Source organism: Athene noctua, chromosome 24 (genome assembly GCF_965140245.1).
Source record: "Athene noctua chromosome 24, bAthNoc1.hap1.1, whole genome shotgun sequence".
Lineage (NCBI taxonomy): Eukaryota > Metazoa > Chordata > Aves > Strigiformes > Strigidae > Athene > Athene noctua.
The window spans coordinates 442,603-461,271 of NC_134060.1; the positions used below are offsets into that span (position 1 = coordinate 442,603).

Sequence of the window (18,669 nt, forward strand, 5' to 3'; positions counted from 1 at the left end):
GCCGGTGCCGTGGCTCCGTGCTCAGGCTCGGCCTCGCCCCTGACCCCGCGCTCGGGAGGGCCGATCCCCGCAGGGCTCACGCCTCCCCCTCCCCGAACCACTGGCCCAGCACCAGCCGTGCCAGTCCCCGGGCCCTGGCAGAGGAACAGCCGCTCCCTCTCCCTGCCGCGGAGCTGCGGCGGGTGCCCGCTGCCCGTCTGTCCGGGCCTGCGTCTGTCCGGGCAGGCTCCCCCGCGGGACGGGCTCGGCGGCGGCCGCGGGAGCTGCTCGGGATCGCTGCGGCCCCGAGTCGCGCCCCGCCTGCGGACACGCTCCCTCCCGCCGCGGGACGCGCCCCGGCCCGCGCAGGCAGCTCTGGGGGTGGCGGGGAGGCTGCCGCCGTCTCCAGCCGGGGTGGCAGTGGTCTCCTCCTGGCAGCCTTCCCGGAGCGCTGCGTGCTCATTACTCACTTTTATCAGCCAGGGAGCCATTTATTCCCCTCACATCTGAAACTATTTTCCGCAGATTCCTTTACATTTACTAACAGCTGCCACGACTTCCTCTGGGCCTGCCTGCCCCGGCCCCCAGCACCCCTCCCCGTGCCCCCCGCGCCCTGGCTCGGCTCCGGCGGCACGACGGGCACAGCCCGCGGGGCCGGGGGGCCGCGGCGCCGGCTCCGTGCGTGCACCTTCCCGCTTCCTTCAACGGCTCCTGCCCTGGCGGCCAACCGGCTTTTCCGCGTGAGCTTTTCGTTGCTGTTGCTGCCCTGTGACCTGGGCCGGGCTCTGCTTTTGCTGCTGCTCGGCCCCGGAGGGTGAGCGGGCGGCTCCAGGCCGGGAGGTTTCCAGCTGAGCCTCTCCTCCAGCAGCAGCACCACAAACCCTTGTTTCTGCAGCGCTGTTTCCAGGGATTAACCACAAAAGGTTTCTGTACAAAGGGCCCCCGGGCTCCTCTTTCAGCCAGCCTCAAGAGCCTCACGTTTTTAGCCAAAAAAGGAAATGACCCAGCTGCACGTAGCACTGGAACATCTGGATTTTATCCCTGTCATGAATGGGTCATGGCTATGCACGGCCCCGTGCCTGATTTACGGGAGGGGGAGGGTGATGTCATGCACAAACATCCCCCGAGACTCCCGGAGTGTGGGTCTAAAACAGTCAAGAAAATATTATTAAGCACAGGCGAACGGTGCGGGGGGGAGGGCAGGGCCAGGGCTGCTGCGTGGGGTGAGGCGGGAGCGGGGACACTCGCTGGGAGTCCAGGGCAGCACTGGGGGGGTAGAAGGAGGCCCCAGCACTACCCGAACGTGCCCGAGCTGCGCTCGCCTGCACCCCCAGCACGGGGTTGGGGGCTGCGCTCGCAGCAGAGCCGGGTCCAAGCCGCTGCCTGCACCGGCCCCAGGTGTCCGAAAGGGCCGCGGGCCCCGGGCCGGGGCCAGAGCAGGGCCCTGCCATGGGCTCGCTGGTGCAGCCGCAGGCCCGGGCAGGGATGGGGCCAGGGACGGGGACACGGTGCTCCCCGGTGCCTGGAAGCAGCCCCGGGGCGCTCAGCGGTGACGGCTGCTGGCTGCTGGCCGGGCAGCGGTGCCCGAGCAGGGTGTGCGCCGGCCGGGTGCCTCCTCCCCTGGACACAGACACGGCGGCTGCTCCCGGCTCGGGCTCCGCTGCCAGCAGCGGGAGAACAACTCCCAGGGGTTTGTTCTCTTTCCAGGCGGAGTTTTCCGGAGGAGAGCCGAGCTGCCGGTGTGCTGGGTACAGCCTGCGCCGGTGTCCGGGGCTGACGGGAGATGCACGGCCGGGAGCGAGCGCTGCCCGCTCCTGCCTGCGGCTGGGCAGGAGGGAAGGGCCGGTCTCAGCCCCCAGCTGCCCCTTTTCTGGCTGTGGCTGCACAGGGTCACACAGCGTGTCAGATTCCTGTGCCTTGTCTGAGCTCCCCGAACCGAGCACGGACCCGCCTGGGCTGCCCCTGCGTCCCCCCAGGTGACCGCTCGGGGGGCTGCGCCGGGGCTGGGGGGGCTGCAGGCTCGGGCTTGGCCCCACAGCGGGAACAGGCAGGGCCCAGGGCTGGCGGGAGAGCCAGTGTTACCTCCCCTTTGTCTCTGGCGTTAGGGTAGGAATGTGGTTACAGCCAGGCTGGACCCCGCAGGCATCCCGTGAATCCCCCCCCGGTTGTCCCTCTGTCCCCACCCTGCCAGCGCAGCCCTAGTGAAGGTCCTGGGGAGGTGGGGAAGGAGCCGGAGCTCAGCACAAGGGGGTTTGCCCCCATTATCCCACCTTCCCTCGCGGAAAAACGTGCCACGTCCCTCCCCGGTCTGTCCTGCCGCCGCGGGCCCGAAGGCTGCTGCTGCGGCACAGGGCACCGAGGGGGTGCAGGGTGCCCGGGAGGGGACGGGACCTCCCGCAGCAACCGCCACGCGGCTGGTGGGACACCGCTGGATTTCAGCCCCTGCCCTTTCCAGGGAGGAAGCTTCTTTCATGCAAAGGGAAATGGAAGAACACCAAGCTCAGAATCTTATCTCCATTTTTATTTTTAGACAGGCATTCATGAGGAAGAAACGACATGCTCTGGGGCCGCCTGTAGTGCAGGAGAGTAATTAAAGACAATATTCCTACTCTGGAACCCCGGCCCGGCACCAGCGCGGAGCCAGGCCCGGCCGCTCTTGGGCCTGGAGCCCCCAGCCGCGGGGAACGGCCCCGACACTCGCTCGGACCCACCGGGCAAGGGCAGGGCGCGCACACACACACAGAGACACACACAGAGACACGCACAGAGACACACACAGAGATACACACACAGAGATACACACACACACAGAGACACACACAGAGACACACACAGAGACACACACAGAGACACACACAGAGACACACACAGAGATACTCACAGAGACACGCACAGAGACACGCACAGAGACACGCACAGAGACACACACAGAGACACGCACAGAGACACGCACAGAGACACGCACAGACACACACAGAGATACACACAGAGACACACACAGAGATACACACGCACACACAGAGATACACACGCACACACACACACAGACAGACAGACACACGCACACACACACACACGCACACGCACACACGTTTACTTGCGCGCTCTCCTGCCGCCCCGGAGGGTCACTGTGCCCCCAGGTGGGGCCGCTCCTGCGGCCACCAAGTGCGTCCGGGGCCGGGGCGCCGCGGGCAGGGCTCCTGCTGCGGGTCCCCGGTGCCGGGAGGGGGCGGGCAGGGCTCCTCGCCGCTCCCGGCGCTGGCAGCCCCGGCCCTGCCGCCGCGTCCCGAGCGGGCGGCTCCGCCGGGGGCACCGGCGGCCTCGCGGCGCCCCGGGCCCGCTCCCTCCGCCCGGCCCCGCGCCGGAACCTTCGCGCCGCGCCGGAACCTTGGCGCGGGGCCGCGGGGCCGGGCCGGGCCCGTCGTGCGGGCGGGCGGGAGCGGAAGGGGGGAGCGCGGCTTCCGGGCGGGCGCGGGACGATGGAGACGATCCTGGAGCAGCAGCGGCGGTACCACGAGGAGCGGGAGCGGCTCATGGACGTGATGGTGAAGGAGATGCTCACCAAGAAATCCACGGTGCGCCCGGGGCCGCGGCGGGGGGCGGCGGGCCGGGACCGCGCCGCCCCCGGCCCCGCGCCTGACCCCGGCCCCGGCCCCGGCCCCGCTCCTCTCCCCGCAGCTCCGCGACCAGATCAACTCGGACCACCGGACGCGGGCCATGCAGGACGTGAGTGCGGCCGGGACGGGCCGGGACCGGGCGGGCTGGGCCCCTCCCGCGGCCCCGGGCGCAGCGCGGGCCGGGCCAGGCCGCACCGAGCGCCGGGACGGGCGGGCCCGGTCCCTGCTGCCCCCCCCCCCGGTCCCTGCTGCCCCCCCCCCCCGGTCCCTGCTGCCCCCCCCCCCCGGTCCCTGCTGCCCCCCCCCCCCGGTCCCTGCCGCCCCCCCCGTGGCACTCGGGCGTTTGTTTTGGTTTTTTAGCGGTACATGGAAGTGAGCGGCAACCTGCGAGACTTGTATGACGACAAGGACGGGTGAGTGCTCGCAGGGGCCCCCGCCCGGCGCGCCCCGGGTGGGTTTTGCAGACGAGGAGCTCGGGGGGGGGTTAAGTCAGTTGTAAACACGCGAGAAGCGACGCCGGGGTCTGAGGCCAGGAGCCCGGTTCTGGGGGCTGAGGCTGCTGGGGCAGGGCCCGGAGCGCGCTGGATGCGCGCCCTTGGCTGGTCTCTTGGTTTGAGCCACGGGGGAGGCCCTGGGTTGCCGCGGAGGTTTGTAGCTGGAGACAACAGCCCGGCCGGCGGGAGACGCGCCCGGAGCCTCAAACCTGGCCGGTTGTGAGATCGGGTGTGAGTTCCCGAGTCCGTCCTGCCGGAGCTTTGTGTGCCGAAACGCAGCGCTGCCGGGAAGAAGGTTGCACCCGTGTCCACGTGTTTTCGTTTCCACCTGTAATCTGTCCTTTTTCGCAAACTTGTAGCTTACGGAAGGAAGAACTCAGCGCCATTTCAGGGCCAAATGAATTTGCAGAATTCTACAACAGACTGAAACAAATTAAGGAGTTTCACCGTAAGCACCCGAATGAGGTAAGTAGTTACCTACTCCATGAGAACTGGTGATTCGTGGTCTGCCGGACCTTATCCCTACAGCAAGTAGACTTTATTTTCCAGTTTAATTGCTTTAATATACAAGTATTAAGTACCCAAAAGCATCGGTTGAGAGATGCCCGAGGCTGGGAGGTGCCGGGGCAGCGTGCAAGCTCCCGTCCGCCTCGGGAACGTTCTGCTGCTGAGCTGGCCTTTGCTCTCACCTTTCTCCTGCTGGCTAAAGCCAGACTTTTCCTTTGTGCAAAAGTAATGGTGAAGAAATGCTTTGGATGTCTTTTCAGTTACCAATTTTATTGTTTGCAACATGTTGTGGTTTTGTATTATTCTGGGCCATTAGCTGAATATTTTTTATGTAACTTCTGCCTGTTCTTAAAGATCTGTGTTCCAATGTCGGTGGAGTTTGAGGAACTGTTGAAGGCCAGAGACAACCCGAGTGAAGAAGCTCAAAGTAAGTTTGTAGTTTTACTCTGAGGCCAGTTTAAATGACAATATGGTGCTTATTGAGAGGCGTTATCTAATGAGCTGTTTGGTCTGATTTGCATGTTTCAGAATTCCTCCTCCCTTTTACTAAATGACTTCTGAAAATTGTTCTTTTGTCATTTAAATTCCTCTGAGCTGCAGCCCACTGGCGTATCCCACACTATTGGTGCTTCTCTTGAGGAATGTTCTGGTGGTGCTTACGCAGAGCAGCACTCGGGCTGATCAGCGAGTATCCCACTTCCACTGTAAACATCTTCCTTAAGCATAAACTAGTCCACAGTTAATACTTCTCGAGTTCTAAAGTGTATGTGTAATAAGTAGGGAAGATCAAGCACATAATAAAGCTCTTCACGATCTTTCCTACAGATCTGGTGGAGTTCACGGATGAGGAGGGGTATGGGCGATACTTAGATCTGCATGATTGTTATCTCAAGTACATTAATCTAAAATCATCAGAGGTAAGTGGCTGCACGTGTCTGGGCAGCTTCAGTGCTTAAGTCTGAGGGGTTTTTCTTTGGCCGATTCATGGTTATTTGGGTGTTTTCTTCATGTAAATAAGTTTATTTCCAAGTAGCTGTTTCAGAGTCGCTTTACTGCACATACAGCTCTGCAGCACCTGTATTCTGAATGCTGCTTCGTGGCTCCTCTTCTGTCCTCTTCAGCTGATGTCCCTCTCTGTTAACGTAACAGTGGCCTTGGAAAAAGCCTGATTTCTGCTGCCGGGTGTCTCAGGGACCCTGGGCTGCTGCACTCCAGAATCATGGCTTGAGCTAGTGCTCTCCTTCTGGTCTGGAAACTGGATGTTAATTTGGCTGCGTGTGCATAAAGTCTGACTCTAACTTTTTTGTTACTAGAAATTGGATTATATCACGTACTTATCCACGTTTGACCAACTCTTCGATATTCCCAAGGAGAGAAAAAATGCTGAATACAAGAGGTGAGCCTTCTTGCCTACCTGCTTCTTTTATGACAGTTGACAAGAAGGCATTTGCTTTGTAAGTGTACAGCTGCTAGAAATATAGCTAACAGTCAAACCTAACTCACGCAAGTTGGGTCACAGCTGTGGTAACTCAGTTGGCGTGTCTGAGCCCCGAGGAAACACGCAGTGCAGCAGAGGTGTGGAAAGCCACACTCTGCTCTCTGGAAGGACCTTACTTCGTCCTTGTAAGTTGCTGCAGCTAGAAACTGTGTGTTGGAAACTGTCATCATCTTGATGACTTCCCTGTGGAGTACTAGAGGGTAATTACTTTGCAAAGGTGTGGTTAGAGAAATCTGTTAGAGGTTGATACTGAATTACCTGTGCTCGTGATTACTCTGCCAGGTACCTTGAAATGCTTCTTGAGTACCTGCAGGATTACACGGATCGAGTGAAACCGTTGCTGGACCAGAATGAACTTTTTGGGAAGATTCAGACCGAGTTTGAGAAGAAGTGGGAAAATGGAACGTTCCCTGGCTGGCCGGTGAGCAGGCGTTAAGCCCCTGTGAATGCTTCTGTACTTGAGGTAGATTTTCTGGGAGTCATCTGTGTAAAGCCATCGCTGGGGTTAAGTTAATAGCAAGGTGTGCAGCTGCGTGTCCAGAGATGCAGTTTCATACTCACCCGATTCCGAAAACCAACGCAGCCGGTTGGAAACCGGCCCTTTCTAAGGTTTGCTTGGTTTATATCTCTTCTGTTGTTCCATAGCTCAGTTTAGTGAGGCTTTTTCTCTGTGAAATGAACTGCTTGAGGCTAGGGCATGGCATGAAGTGTTGTAGGATGTCACAAAGATCTTGCATGTGGTTTTCCTCGACAGAAAGAGACCAGCAGTGCGCTCACTCACGCTGGAGCCCACCTGGACCTCTCAGCCTTTTCCTCCTGGGAGGTACGTTTGCAGCTCTCGCTTACTGCTCAATTTTAGCAGGTGGAAGTTTAGTCATTTTGTTTCTTTTCACAATTTTACTTGCTGTGCGTCCACCTCTGGCTCTCTGCTCTCTGAATAAAACTTTGTGCTGATGACTTACTTCCCTGTAATGGGAGAGGTTAAAGATCTGTGTGGATTTGTCACGTTCTTCACTTTTCAGTGACGCCTTTGATAGTGCTTTCTGGAATGCTGTTTGTTGTTTATGCTTTGGTGGTTTTTTTTTCCTTGAGATAAAAGGGACATGCATCTATATTGTGTTTGTTTAATAGCTACTCTCTTATTGTGATTTACTTTAATTGAACAGGAATTGGCCTCCCTGGGACTGGACAGGTTAAAATCAGCTTTACTGGCCCTGGGACTAAAATGTGGCGGGTAAGGTGCAGACTTTTTATATCCTCTTTTCATTTTTTGAGGTCTTTCTGTCTTGTATTCCTTTATGGGATACATTTTGTCGTCTCTATTGTACAAGAACTACTTTAATGATGTTTGGAAGACAAACCTCGAGAAGCAGTCAGGGGATGCTCTGATGCCCTGGACTGGAGTCTCTTGTATAGAAGAATTTGGCTTAAGCAACGAAGGCAAAGATAATAGGAAATCAAAATATATAAAGCTAATAGGAAATGAAAAGCTAAGTTTAGAATTTTGTTGCATGAATTCAGATAGTTCTTGGGAAATTTAGAACTACGGTTTGGACTCATCTCTCTGCTTCTCCATAGGACGCTGGAAGAGCGTGCCCAGAGACTTTTTAGCACTAAAGGCAAATCCCTAGAAGCACTTGATCCTTCCTTGTTTGCTAAGAATCCGAAGACAAAAGGAAGCAAAAGGTGAGTTCCTGAAGGTCATTCTGAGGTTGGAGTGTTCTCAAGTGTTCTCACTTGGATGAGAAGTATTCTGTAGGCATGGCTCTATACAGTCAGGACGGATTCTTAGAGCATTAGAAGCTTTTCACCCTGGACCAAATAGTCCTGAACCAGATGGAGGAGATCAGAGCTGAATGTGTCTGTGTGCACCATCTAGTTTACAGGAGCTGTTTGGTGTTTTTCTCTGTTTTCTTGCTGTATACAAGTCACGTTTCTCTTTAGGAGTTCAGTGTACACATGATGTTTGCAGTTCTGGAACAGACTTCATGAAGTTTCTTTATCTATTTCCAGAGACACTGAAAGAAATAAAGATCTTGCGTTCCTGGAAGCTCAGATTTATGAGTATGTAGAAGTTCTTGGGGTAAGGATGAGCTTTTTATTTCAGAGCTGTCAGATAGTGACTGGGAGGTTGTCCACAACTTTACCCAGTGCTTTCATAGTCAGTGTGGCGAGAAGAGTTCCTGTCATGTCCTGAGTCATAACCTTTTAAAGTGCGTGTTAGCAGACAGCTTTTTCTGTCAGCAAGTAGAATATGATGGATTACATTTGTATTTCCGTTAGCTCATTATTTGGCAGGCTTCTGTGAACAGGGAGACCTTGTGTCTGCCTCAGTCCCAGATACAGAGGCTACATGTTCCCTTGTGGAAGCCTGTTTTTTTTTCTTCTAGGCACTACATCAGTGTAGATAATTTCTATTTTATGCCTAAATCACAGGGTATTGCAGACCTTTACTTGTTCTGCCTTGATGCTTGCCTTAAGTCCTTGCTTCACTTTGGGGTGATTGCTTTTAGCAGGGTGGCTGTTGCTGTTAGCTTGTCACCTTGGAAGGGCTCATGGCAGTACAATTATTTTTTCAATTCTTTGAGAGTAGGAAATGTTATACTAAAAGGTTAAGTTGTTGGGCTAAGTAAAATGAGCGTTCTCTGTTTCGTACTGGTTTTCCATTCCCCTCCCTCCGTTCACTGAGGGAGTGTTTCATGCTGCAAGAGTTTGCCCTTTTTTTGTTGCTGTCGTGTTTTGTGAACAATTCCTTCTCTTCTCACACTCTAGGAGCAGAGACACCTCACTCATGAGAATGTGCAGCGTAAGCAGGCACGGACAGGAGAGGAGAGGGAGGAGGAGGAGGAAGAGCAGATCAGTGAGAGTGAGAGTGAAGATGAAGAGAATGAAATAATTTATAATCCTAAAAATCTGCCCCTTGGTTGGGATGGCAAGGTAACCGAGATTGCCCGGTCTGGAGAAGTGGGGGATGTCGCTGGCTCCACACTATTCTGCTTGAACCTGCTTTGCCATTTGGCCTAATCCTTGTCTCTCTTCGCCTGGCAGCCAATCCCATACTGGTTATATAAATTACATGGTTTAAACATCAACTACAACTGTGAGATTTGTGGCAACTACACCTACCGAGGGCCCAAAGCTTTTCAGCGTCACTTTGCAGTAAGTTACATTTTTCTACAAAAACGTCAATACCGTGTTCAGATAATCTTTATGATAACTAACTAGTAAATCACTGGCGTTCCCAAGTGGCACTTCTTCCACTTGTGACGTGTGGGTCTGGGCTGGTGCTGCGGGGCCGGGCCGTTGGATGTCGGGTGTGCTGAGGGCTCTTCTGCCGGCTCCTGTACGGCCTCTGGTTTGGGCACAAATTCCAGTATCCAGGCCTGATTGGAGCAGAGTGCTCGTTGGCTGCCAGTGGTTTGTTACTGTCTAAAATACAGAAAAAATATTTGTGCAGAGGTGTTTAGGACTGGTAGATTTGCATGTTGACATTTGTGCCATCGTGTCCGGGTGTTGGTACGTTTTTTTGGCGCGGGGGGGGCGTTCCCGGCTGACCTGACCTCTCCTCCCTCCCCAGGAGTGGCGACACGCTCACGGGATGAGGTGCCTGGGCATTCCCAACACGGCCCATTTTGCCAACGTCACGCAGATTGAGGACGCAGTCTCGTGTAAGTGGTGGCAGCGGAACGGGGAGCGGGTGGCGTGAGAACACCCCCGTTGGCTCTCGCCAAAAATATGTCTCGCCCTACGGCGAGATTTGGGAAGGAGGGTAAGAAACACGGTGCCTGCGGGACGATCCTTCCTCGGGCCATCCCTCCCAGCTCCTAGAAGGAGAATGGCTTTTTCCTTCGGCCGCCTGCAGGCGCAGATGGGTGCTGGGGTCTCCGGCGCAGCGTGCGTTCGTTGCCGGCCGTTCTCTCGGCGATGCTCTGTGTGTGAAATCTCAGCTGAGGGCAGTGGGCCACCACTTCCTCAGGCAGAGCGTGGCTACATCATCCCACGTAACTCCTGCTTAATTGGTGTTCGTCAGCATCTTCACGGGGAAGCCAGAAAAACCTTCAGAAATGGTGGAGCCTGTAGGCAGATGTTGAAAGCCTACGGTACTTGGGATTCAGAGGGATTATAGATTAATGCAGCTGATGTGTGCTGGTGTTTTGAGGAGGCTGCCTCATGCAGGGGTGGTTTCTTTGACCTGCCCTGCTTCGGTTAACAGATACAGGTTATGGTTCCTGGAGCTAAATTAATTCTTGCCTAGAAGAAACCAAAGAGGTAAAGCCTTAATCTCCCAAACAAGGGATTATTTATTACCTTCGGAGCTGAAGTAGTTTTCAGTGAAGTGGTTTTAGACCTTTTGTCTTCTGTGTCCCATCCTGAACAATCACTTTAAAGCTCCGTTTGCTTTAGTTCTGTGCCTTTTGGTAAACCATGCAGAGGAATGATAAATTTGTAATGGATATTGGATACGTTCCTGGACTGCTGAAGTGACAGTGTTTTAAAAAAAAAAAAAAAAGTCCATGCTTATATTTTATTAGATTAGAAACTGGTATCTCCAGGGAAATGACATCACATCCTGTATGACTTTGTACTTACAGTGTGGGCAAAGCTGAAACAACAGAAGGCCTCAGAGCGATGGCAGCCCGATACAGAGGTGAGATGTTGTGGAGGCCTTGGGGAGCCGTCGGGAGTTCCCCACTGACCTCGCACGAACTGTCTGGCTCTGTCAGAATTCCGAGTCCCTGCTTGCAGGAGAGATGGGCAGGAGCCTGCGCTGCTGGTCACACAGCTCCTGTTAGTGGCCGGGTGTGAAGAGCACTTGCCCTGCTCTGCTGGAAAGTCCTTCTGCTGGGACAGGCTCGGCCCTTTGTGTACAGATCCTCTGACACTGCTTTGCAGTGCCCACGTCGTCCTTGTTCCGTGGGAGGAAGAAGGGACGGTTGTGAGCAGGGGGCTCACTGTACTGGTGCCTTTTCGTGAATGTCTGCCTCAAACCATTTTTCAGCAGCGTGCAGGGCGACTGTGGGAAATCCGGCCTGTGGCAGAGCTTGTAACGACCCTGACTCTGAGGGAGCTCTGCTCCCGGAGCCCGCTGGTGGGGGGACGCTCCTGTTCAGTGGGTGCTGCTGGGCTGGAGCTCCTGGTACAGCCCGTCGGGCTGCGTCCGGGTGTCTCTAAACTGTTTGTTCCGTTCTAGGAGGAGTACGAGGATTCCAGCGGGAACGTGGTGAATAAAAAGACCTATGAAGACTTGAAACGTCAAGGCCTGCTGTAGCTTTTCCCAAGTGAAGGATTTCACATCTGAAAAGCAAGTGGAGAAGCATCAGCAGCTCTGGTTTCCTCAGTTTCTGGATTTTTCTATGTGCATGAGTATAGATTTCAAGGATACTTTACAGATTCACTTTCTAGTAAGCCCCTTGTGAAAAGCAGACTTGTGATGTTGTTTTATATCAAAAAAAAACCTTTGAAAAATAAACGGATTTTAATTTAGGAAGTGCTGAGAAACTTGTCTCCTTTCATACGCTGGAAGGAAGAGATTTGATTTATGGTGTTTTTAGAACACTTTTATGCAGTTTGAATTGTCAGAGACAATCGTCTCTCCCTTAGTCTCATTCTGGTGGAAATTCCGAGGATGAGGATTGACTTTCTGTAGAGCTCACATGACTGTTGTGTGCTGACAGCTGTCCTGTATCTTGCTGTCAGCAGTCAGTTTTCTTTGGGCTCCTTGACAAAACAGATTCACTTGGCTTGCTTTGCCGCTTTTACCTCAGGCCTGTCTCCCTGTGGAGCTTTGGCCACTGGGATTTTTTCAGGGCATCAGTGGAGCTCGGTTTAGGTTGGGCTGTGTGGGCGGCGTGTGGTCGTCCCTCCGGTGTTGTTGACACGAGAGCTGCAGTGGATTCTGGTGCAGATCCCTGCGGTGACTCGTGAGCTGCGGCGCGGGACGGTTGTGACAGGGACACTCCATGTGTTTAGATGTGGCCGCGGTGGCCCCAGGAGCGCCCTCGGAGCTCCTCGGGGCTGTGCTCAGAGCTGCCTGAACGCACCCCACGACGTTCTGCGGCCGCACGAGTCCGGGGAGGGGGAGAGGCCCCGTGAGGAGGCCCGTGTGGCCCCGCCAGCCCCTCGGGGGGTTCTGATTCGGCATCCAGTAGGCCCGTGCGACGCCTCTGGCCTCGGAAAGGCCCTTTCCCCTGGTCGCTCTGTGGGGCCGCGGGCGTCCCCAGCTGCGGAGGAGCAGCAGCAGGTAACAGCCGCTTCCCCGGGGTGCGCAGCCGGGGGTTGGCAGGGGAGGGGCTGGCGCTGGCTGCCAGCCTCTGCGCTGGACGGCGGCGGCTCCCGGCTGCGGCGGCTGCAGCCTTCGACGGGGTGAGGCCGTGCCCCGGGCTCTTCCCTTCCTGCGCCGGGGGAAGGTCCTTGTCCTCGGGGTGAGGCTGCGTGTGGTGGGCGCTCAGCCCTGGGGCAGCGCCCGGCCCGGGCCCGCTCTGGGTGGGGGCTGCTTGGGTCTGGAGGCGAGAGGTGCCGCCCTGCGCCGTCTGTCACCCTGACGAGCTGCTGTGGTGGAGCTTCGGCCACTCCGGGTGCTTGGGGAACACCAACGGCTGGATCGCGAGATGGGGGGTGTTACCGTTCTCCTCGGGGAACTCGGCCTTGGAGCCCGCGTGGAGTCGCGTCCCTTCCCGGGCTGAGCCGGTAAAGGTGGTGGACGGGGAGCAGAGTCCCGCGGCAGAGAGCTGTGTGTGAGGGAAGCGCCAAAGGGGTAGAACCTCCCAAACGGGGGGTGGGGGACGGGGCGGTGAGAGGCTGCACACACCCCCCCTCGTAGTCAGAGCGCGGCAGCAGCGTGGGGGCACGTGCAAGGGCGTAACCGGCAGCTTCTCGGCGGAAAACCTCCGTCCGCTGAACCCGCTCCATCGCGAAGCCCCGTGGCCGCCGCAGAGCCCGTCCTGCCCGCCGTGACGGCCGTGGCCTCTGCCCGCGCTCGGGGGGGCCGCGGTGCCCAGGCCGGGCAGGTGGGAGACCCCGGGTGAACGGGACGTGTGTGCTGGGCTGGGGGCTGCAGGAGGGGAGCGGCATGGAGGGGGGGCGACTGTTCATTGTGAGTTAACCAGAAATATTTGAGCCTTGGCAGTGCAGCGGCTCTTCATCTTCCAGAGCATTTCCAGCCCTTGCCAGGGCAGGCTGCTGTAGCTGTAAATGTTCCTGTGTGTGCTCCACGGGGTGTGTGCCAGAGCTAACAGGCCTGCGTGTCGCTCCCCGCCAGCTCCCCGGGGCCTGTTGCGTCGGCGTGTCTGGGAACGGGCGTTTTTCACACCAGACTTTGTCCATCCCCAGCAAGAGCTCCTGCGGAGGGTGGCCTGAGCTTGGGGGGCTGCTGGGCTTGGTCCCTCCCGTGGCGGGCGCTGCTGCCGGCGGGTCGCATCTTCATTTGCAAACGGCATCAGCAGACGGCTGCCTGGTGCCAGGTGTCACCTGTAAGCACCTGCGGGCGCCGGCGCAGGGTTACCACACCAACGAGAGCACGTGGCTTCCCGGGGGGCTGCGGCAGCCTCGGCGCCTCTGGGAACCTCGGGAGGGAGCGGCCGCGGGTGTCCCAGGGCTGAGCCCGTGGCTCAGGGCCCGTTGGGGCGACCTGGCCCGCAGTTCTCAGAGGTGCTGTGGGTGGGTTTTGTTTTTCCTGCATGGAAAGCGTGTCCTGCCACCGCAGGGACCAAAAGCGTGGCACTGACCAAGCTGGATTTCTCTGGCATCCAGAACAAAGGCTGCAGAATTTTCTAGGAGAAAGGTTTCTCAAAAAAACCCCCAAAACCTTCAATGGGAAAAGTCTCTTCTATGTAACTTGTCCTGATGTTGTCTCTGCCGCCCCCCGGGCCGGGGGCCGGGCGGATGCGGGGAGCAGGTGCTGCCGCGCCCCTGGGCTGCCCCCGCCTGTGCCCGGCGCTGACGGTGCCTCTCCCTGACAGGTCCCGGCGAAGCGGCTGGGGGATGAAGATGGGAGGTGCCCGATGGCTCGTCCGCCCCGTTCAAGGTAGCGGGGGCTCCGCTGCAGCGTGGGGAGCGGTGTCTGTGCCGCCGAGCCCAGGACACCCGTCCCTGCCCCTGCTGTGCCAGAGGCTCCCTGGGGCTCGGGGGGGCTTGGGGCAGGTGGGGGGGCCTTTCCGCAGCGGGGCTGGTCCCCCGCGGCCAGCATGGGTCCCTGACCTCGGGGGTGTCTGTGGGGCTCCTCACACCCTCCCTGAGCGAATGGGCCATCGCCCTGCTCCAAGGAGGCCGGTGGGGGCTGGATTTGGTGTTTGAGGGCAAACTGCTCCTGCTGCCGGGGGGGCTCTTCGGGCTGCAGCAGTCTCAGTCGTCCCTGCTCTGTTCCAGGCCTGCTGCTCTGCACCCTGGCTCTGCACCTCTGCGTCCAGGACCCTTTTGCCGCAGCAGGTGAGCTCTGCACCCCAAGGGAAACCTGGGGGTCCTGTGGGGAGTGGGGCAACGGGGACTTTGTCCCTGTCCCCTCCAGGCTGCATTCTGTAGGGTGGAGCTGCGCTGAGGAACCTTTTCTGAAGGTTTTGACCCCAGAAAAGCCTGTTCCTCACAGGCAGCGTAGCTGGAAGGGGGAGGGAGAAGCTGTTGCAACATCTGTCCGTAGTGCTGTTGCTGTGGCCTGTCTGACTGCTTGCTGGGCTGCAAACAGACCTTGTTTGGGACATCCTGGCACTGCCCGACATCCACGTCCCACCGTGACTGATGCTTTCCGCAGATCCCTTTGGGGCCTGCTGCGGCGTGGGAGGGGTGCCGGGCTTTGCTGAGCACCAGGTTGCCATTTCCTTCACCAAAGGGGAACTTTGTGTCTTCCAGAGCACAGCAGAGCCGCCAGCACTGCCTCGGTGGCCGCCAGCACTGCCTCGGTGGCCGCCAGCACTGCCTCGGTGGCCGCCAGCACTGCCTCGGTGGCCGCCAGCACTGCCTCGGTGGCCGCCAGCAATGCCTCGGTGGCCGCCAGCAATGCCTCGGTGGCCGCCAACACCAACGCCTCGCTGGCCACCAATGCCTCGGTGAACCATACAGAAGCAGCACCGGTAAGGAAGAGGGTGGAAGGAGGGCCTTTGGCTGGGTGTTACAGGTGTTACTAGCCCAGCTGGTCTCTCGTGAGAGCCAGGAGCCCGTGACAGCATCTCCTGGGGCGGACGGGGATGGTGGGGGCAGGGGGCAGCCCCTCTGGACAGCGAGGCCGTGGCTGGGGACAGTGCCCGGTGCCGTGTGAGGAGGCTCCGCCGCAGGGTGACACCCAGTGTGTTCTCCCTCCAGCTCACCTGCCAGAGCTTTCAGTGCTCTGGGGAGAGGTGCTACCAGGACGGCGCCCGTGCCAACGAAACGGTGACCTGCCATAACGAGACTCACTGCCAGGTACGGAGGTGCAGGGGGCTGTGTCAGGGACAGTCTGTGTTCCCTTTCTTTATACCGGGAACCCACAGTATTAAGTCTGTGTCAGTCTCCTGCTTCTCTCTCTGTGGCAGGCTGTCAGTTATTTCTGCTCCTTCGTAACAGCATCTCTTCGCACTCCTAGCGTTTTTTCCTTTGGCTCTGCTGTTGCAGCTTTATCGTTTCTCCAGCACAAACTACACGGCCGGGTGCAGCAGCGCCTGCGGCACGGAGCCGTGCAGGCCCAACAGCAGCGTCAGCACGCAGCCCTGCGCCCTGGACTGCTGCGACTCCCCGCTCTGCCTGCAGCTCAATGCCAGCTCCTACGGTAACTGCCCGCGGGGTCCCCGGCGGCGGTGCCAGGTCTGGGGTGGATCCTGCCGCACAGGAGGGGACGGGCGGACAAAACCCGCTGCAGAGGGCTGCGTCGCTGCACCCCCTCTGCCCGGGGGCTCTGTCTCTCCCTGGGAGGGGGGCGAGGGGCCGCAGCGGGAGCCACGCTGGTGAGTCTGTCCGGCTGTGGGGGCTCCCCGCGGGCCGAGTGCTGGGCGCAGCCTCACGGCACTCCTTGTGTGTCTGCAGGTGACCTGCCGCCCGCCACTGCGCCGCCTGCGACCACCACCACCCCCCCCCGGGCTCCCCCCCGAAACGTAGGTACCGGCCGGGCAGACGCTGCTGCGGCCACGGGCTCTCCCGGGGCTGCAGGCCCACCTGAGCGGGGGGAGCGGGAAGGGTCCCTCCTGCACCTGCGTTACAGGGTCAAAAGCTGCCCCTGGAAAGGGAACAAAATCCTTAACGACCTTCGAAAGGAGAGTCTGTAACGAGCCCTGTGAAACGCGCCTGTGCCCACGCCCGGCGCTCAGATGGGTTGGCCCTGCAGCCTCCCCGGCCTGCCTGGCGGGGAAGGTGCTGATCTGCGCAGAGCCCTGTTAAGAGGAAGGAAAAGGAGGCTTGAAACTTGTTTGCGCTGCGGGTGTTTCTCTGAAATTTCTTGCAGTTTCGGATGGGGTGCTGTTGGTCTTTGTATCTAAAACGCCCGAGACAGCACCAGTCAAGCACCGCAGGACAGAGCGGGGGGAAGGAGCCCTCGGGCTCTCTGAATTTCAGTTCTTGTCCTGGGAGTCCTGCTCTCCGACCCATGAACAGACGGTGTCTCCTCTGGCCCTCTCTTTAGGGGAAAGTGTGTGCAGCGTTCTCCTGTCACGGGGACGGATGTTTCAGAGGCAAGAAGACTGTTGGTAGATGCCTTGTTGGGCAGGACTTCTGTGAGGTACGGCCTTGGGCTAAAGAGCAGGACAGCCCAGGAGCTGGGGAGTGCCCAGGGGCCTGGTGGTTCCTGCAATGCCAATAGAAAGGTTTGCAAGGAGCCCCAGGCTAACGTCTCTCTCCTCCTTCCAGATGAAGAAGACGGGCTTGAATTATGTGGCGGGATGCAGCAAAGCCTGCAAGGCTGCCAAACCAGCCTGTGTGGGGGGAATGAAGGCTGCCTGTTACCAGGAGTGCTGCCCAGCAACCCCGAGAGCCAGCTGCCTGAAACTGGACGGCAAAGTCCACATCAACAGCGCCGGGCGGGTGACTCTGGCCCCGTTCTTGAAGCTCGTGGGGTGTGGGGTCGTCCTTCTCCTGAATTACGGGGTCTCTGCTCCCCTCGGGGGGTGAGCAGCTGTCCAGGTCTGCCCTCCAGCAGCGGAGCTCTGCAGCGCTCCTTAGGACCCCTCTTGCTCTGTGACTTCAGCCAAGGCCGCTCTCAAACCCCCTCTGTTAGTCCCCGTCCCAGGAAGGAGGTGGCCCAGCTGCGGGTGGCTGCTGCTCCCCCTGCCCGGGCGACTCCGGGCCTCTGGCTGCTGTGGCCGCGGCTGCAGGTTGCTGCCGGGCTCTGGGCTCCGTTCCCATTGTCCTGCAGCACCACGTTCCCGTTGGGGCCCTCCCCGAGCCCACGAAAGGTAAAACGTTCCCCCGGGGGCTGCTCAGGCGCCACGGTAGCACAGGACCAGGACCACCGCTCTTGCCCAACTGGCCGAAGGCCGCCACCGCGGCTCCCCCGGGGTCTGCTCAGGGGCAGCTGCACTCCCTGCTGCTGATCCCAAACCCCCCTCCCACCCCCCAGGCCCACTCTAATTCCTGCACCTCCCTTGGACGGGCGAGTCCTGGCTCCTGTTTGGTGTCTCACGTTTCAGTGAATTTTAAATACTTGTAACCGAGCCTCCCCCAGTGCATCCAGAGGAAAAGCACATTATCTCTGAGCTGAGGAAGCTACAAGGAGGTATTTATTCTTCTTCCCCGCCCTGCCCAAAACCTGTAGTCCTGGGGGACTTGCAGGTAATTACTGAGAGCTGCGGCAGCGTGCGCCTCTGTGCTGCAGGGACTGCAGATGCTGGAACGAGTGACCTCAGGGGCTGGAACAAGAGGGTGTTAAGCCTGCTTAAAAACTAGAAAATTCTGCCTTGACTGAAGGCACAGGGCCTGCTCTAGTTAATAATCTGCTTGCAGTGCAGCCCTTCTGGGAACCCTCCGACTTGTTAGCTTAAAACTGCTCCGGTATTGAAATATCTCTTGTCTGGGTACATAGAATCAGTAACTGTGTTTCATCTCCAATTTTTAGGCAGGAAAATGGGATTAATGTAAACGTGTTGCACACTTTAGATGATCCTGTTTCCCATCTGTGATTCTCTGCTGCTCCAGGCCGAGCAGGGACCACTCCCAGCGCTCCCCCCAGCCCTGCTGCGTCACCCCGAGCCGCCGTGTCGCTTCTCGGGCGGAATTCAACGGTGCCAGTGCCCCGCCGACCCTGCGCCGCTGTCCCCTGCCGCTGCTGTCTCTTGAAAGAAAAGATTGCAAAAATATAAACCCGTGTGTGTCAGGCCCCTGGCCGGTGATGGGGTGTTCGGGGCGCAGCTCGCGGGGAGGGAGAGCCCCGTGCTGCGGGGATGAGGCGCTGCCGGCCCTCGGGCCCCTTGCGTGGCCGCCTGCCCCGCGGCTTCGCTCGCCAGCCCGGGCCAGGGGCCGCGGTGCCGGTGATGAGGGGCTGGATGAACCCCCAAGCCGGGATGTCACAGACGGAGCCTGGCTGGGCCCCAGGCGGCCCCTCCACGTGTCGGGGCCTCGGCCAGCCCCTTTCTGGTGCATCCAAGCCGGCGCGGGGCTCCGGTTTTTTTTTTTCCAGGCCATG

General features: G+C 58.5%; 1 protein-coding gene across 2 annotated transcripts; it reads left to right on the top strand.

The window, feature by feature from the left end:
- The first annotated feature begins 3,406 nt into the window (after positions 1 to 3,406).
- SF3A3 (splicing factor 3a subunit 3) lies at positions 3,407 to 11,579 on the top strand. Of its 2 annotated transcripts, XM_074926257.1 has the most exons (17): positions 3,407 to 3,554; positions 3,658 to 3,705; positions 3,957 to 4,009; positions 4,450 to 4,555; positions 4,952 to 5,024; positions 5,423 to 5,514; positions 5,911 to 5,993; positions 6,378 to 6,516; positions 6,850 to 6,918; positions 7,262 to 7,329; positions 7,674 to 7,781; positions 8,109 to 8,178; positions 8,868 to 9,032; positions 9,144 to 9,254; positions 9,673 to 9,763; positions 10,688 to 10,743; positions 11,287 to 11,579. In XM_074926257.1, the coding sequence occupies exons 1-17, from the start codon at positions 3,459 to 3,461 to the stop codon at positions 11,362 to 11,364; spliced, it is 1,506 nt and encodes a 501-aa protein (XP_074782358.1). In that variant the 5' UTR covers positions 3,407 to 3,458; the 3' UTR covers positions 11,365 to 11,579. The 2 variants fall into 2 exon arrangements, with proteins under 2 accessions (XP_074782358.1, XP_074782359.1); XM_074926258.1 differs by lacking the exons at positions 3,957 to 4,009; positions 4,450 to 4,555.
- The last annotated feature ends 7,090 nt before the right edge of the window (positions 11,580 to 18,669 follow it).

What these genes read in the sequence shown, in the direction of transcription:
- SF3A3 (XM_074926257.1), top strand. Translation starts at nt 3,459, where the DNA reads ATGGAGACGATCCTGGAGCAGCAGCGGCGGTACCACGAGGAGCGGGAG. An exon ending in GGACGCGGGCCATGCAGGAC is followed by an intron (nt 3,706 to 3,956) that starts GTGAGTGCGGCC and finishes TTGGTTTTTTAG; the next exon opens with CGGTACATGGAAGTGAGCGG. An exon ending in CCCGAGTGAAGAAGCTCAAA is followed by an intron (nt 5,025 to 5,422) that starts GTAAGTTTGTAG and finishes TCTTTCCTACAG; the next exon opens with ATCTGGTGGAGTTCACGGAT.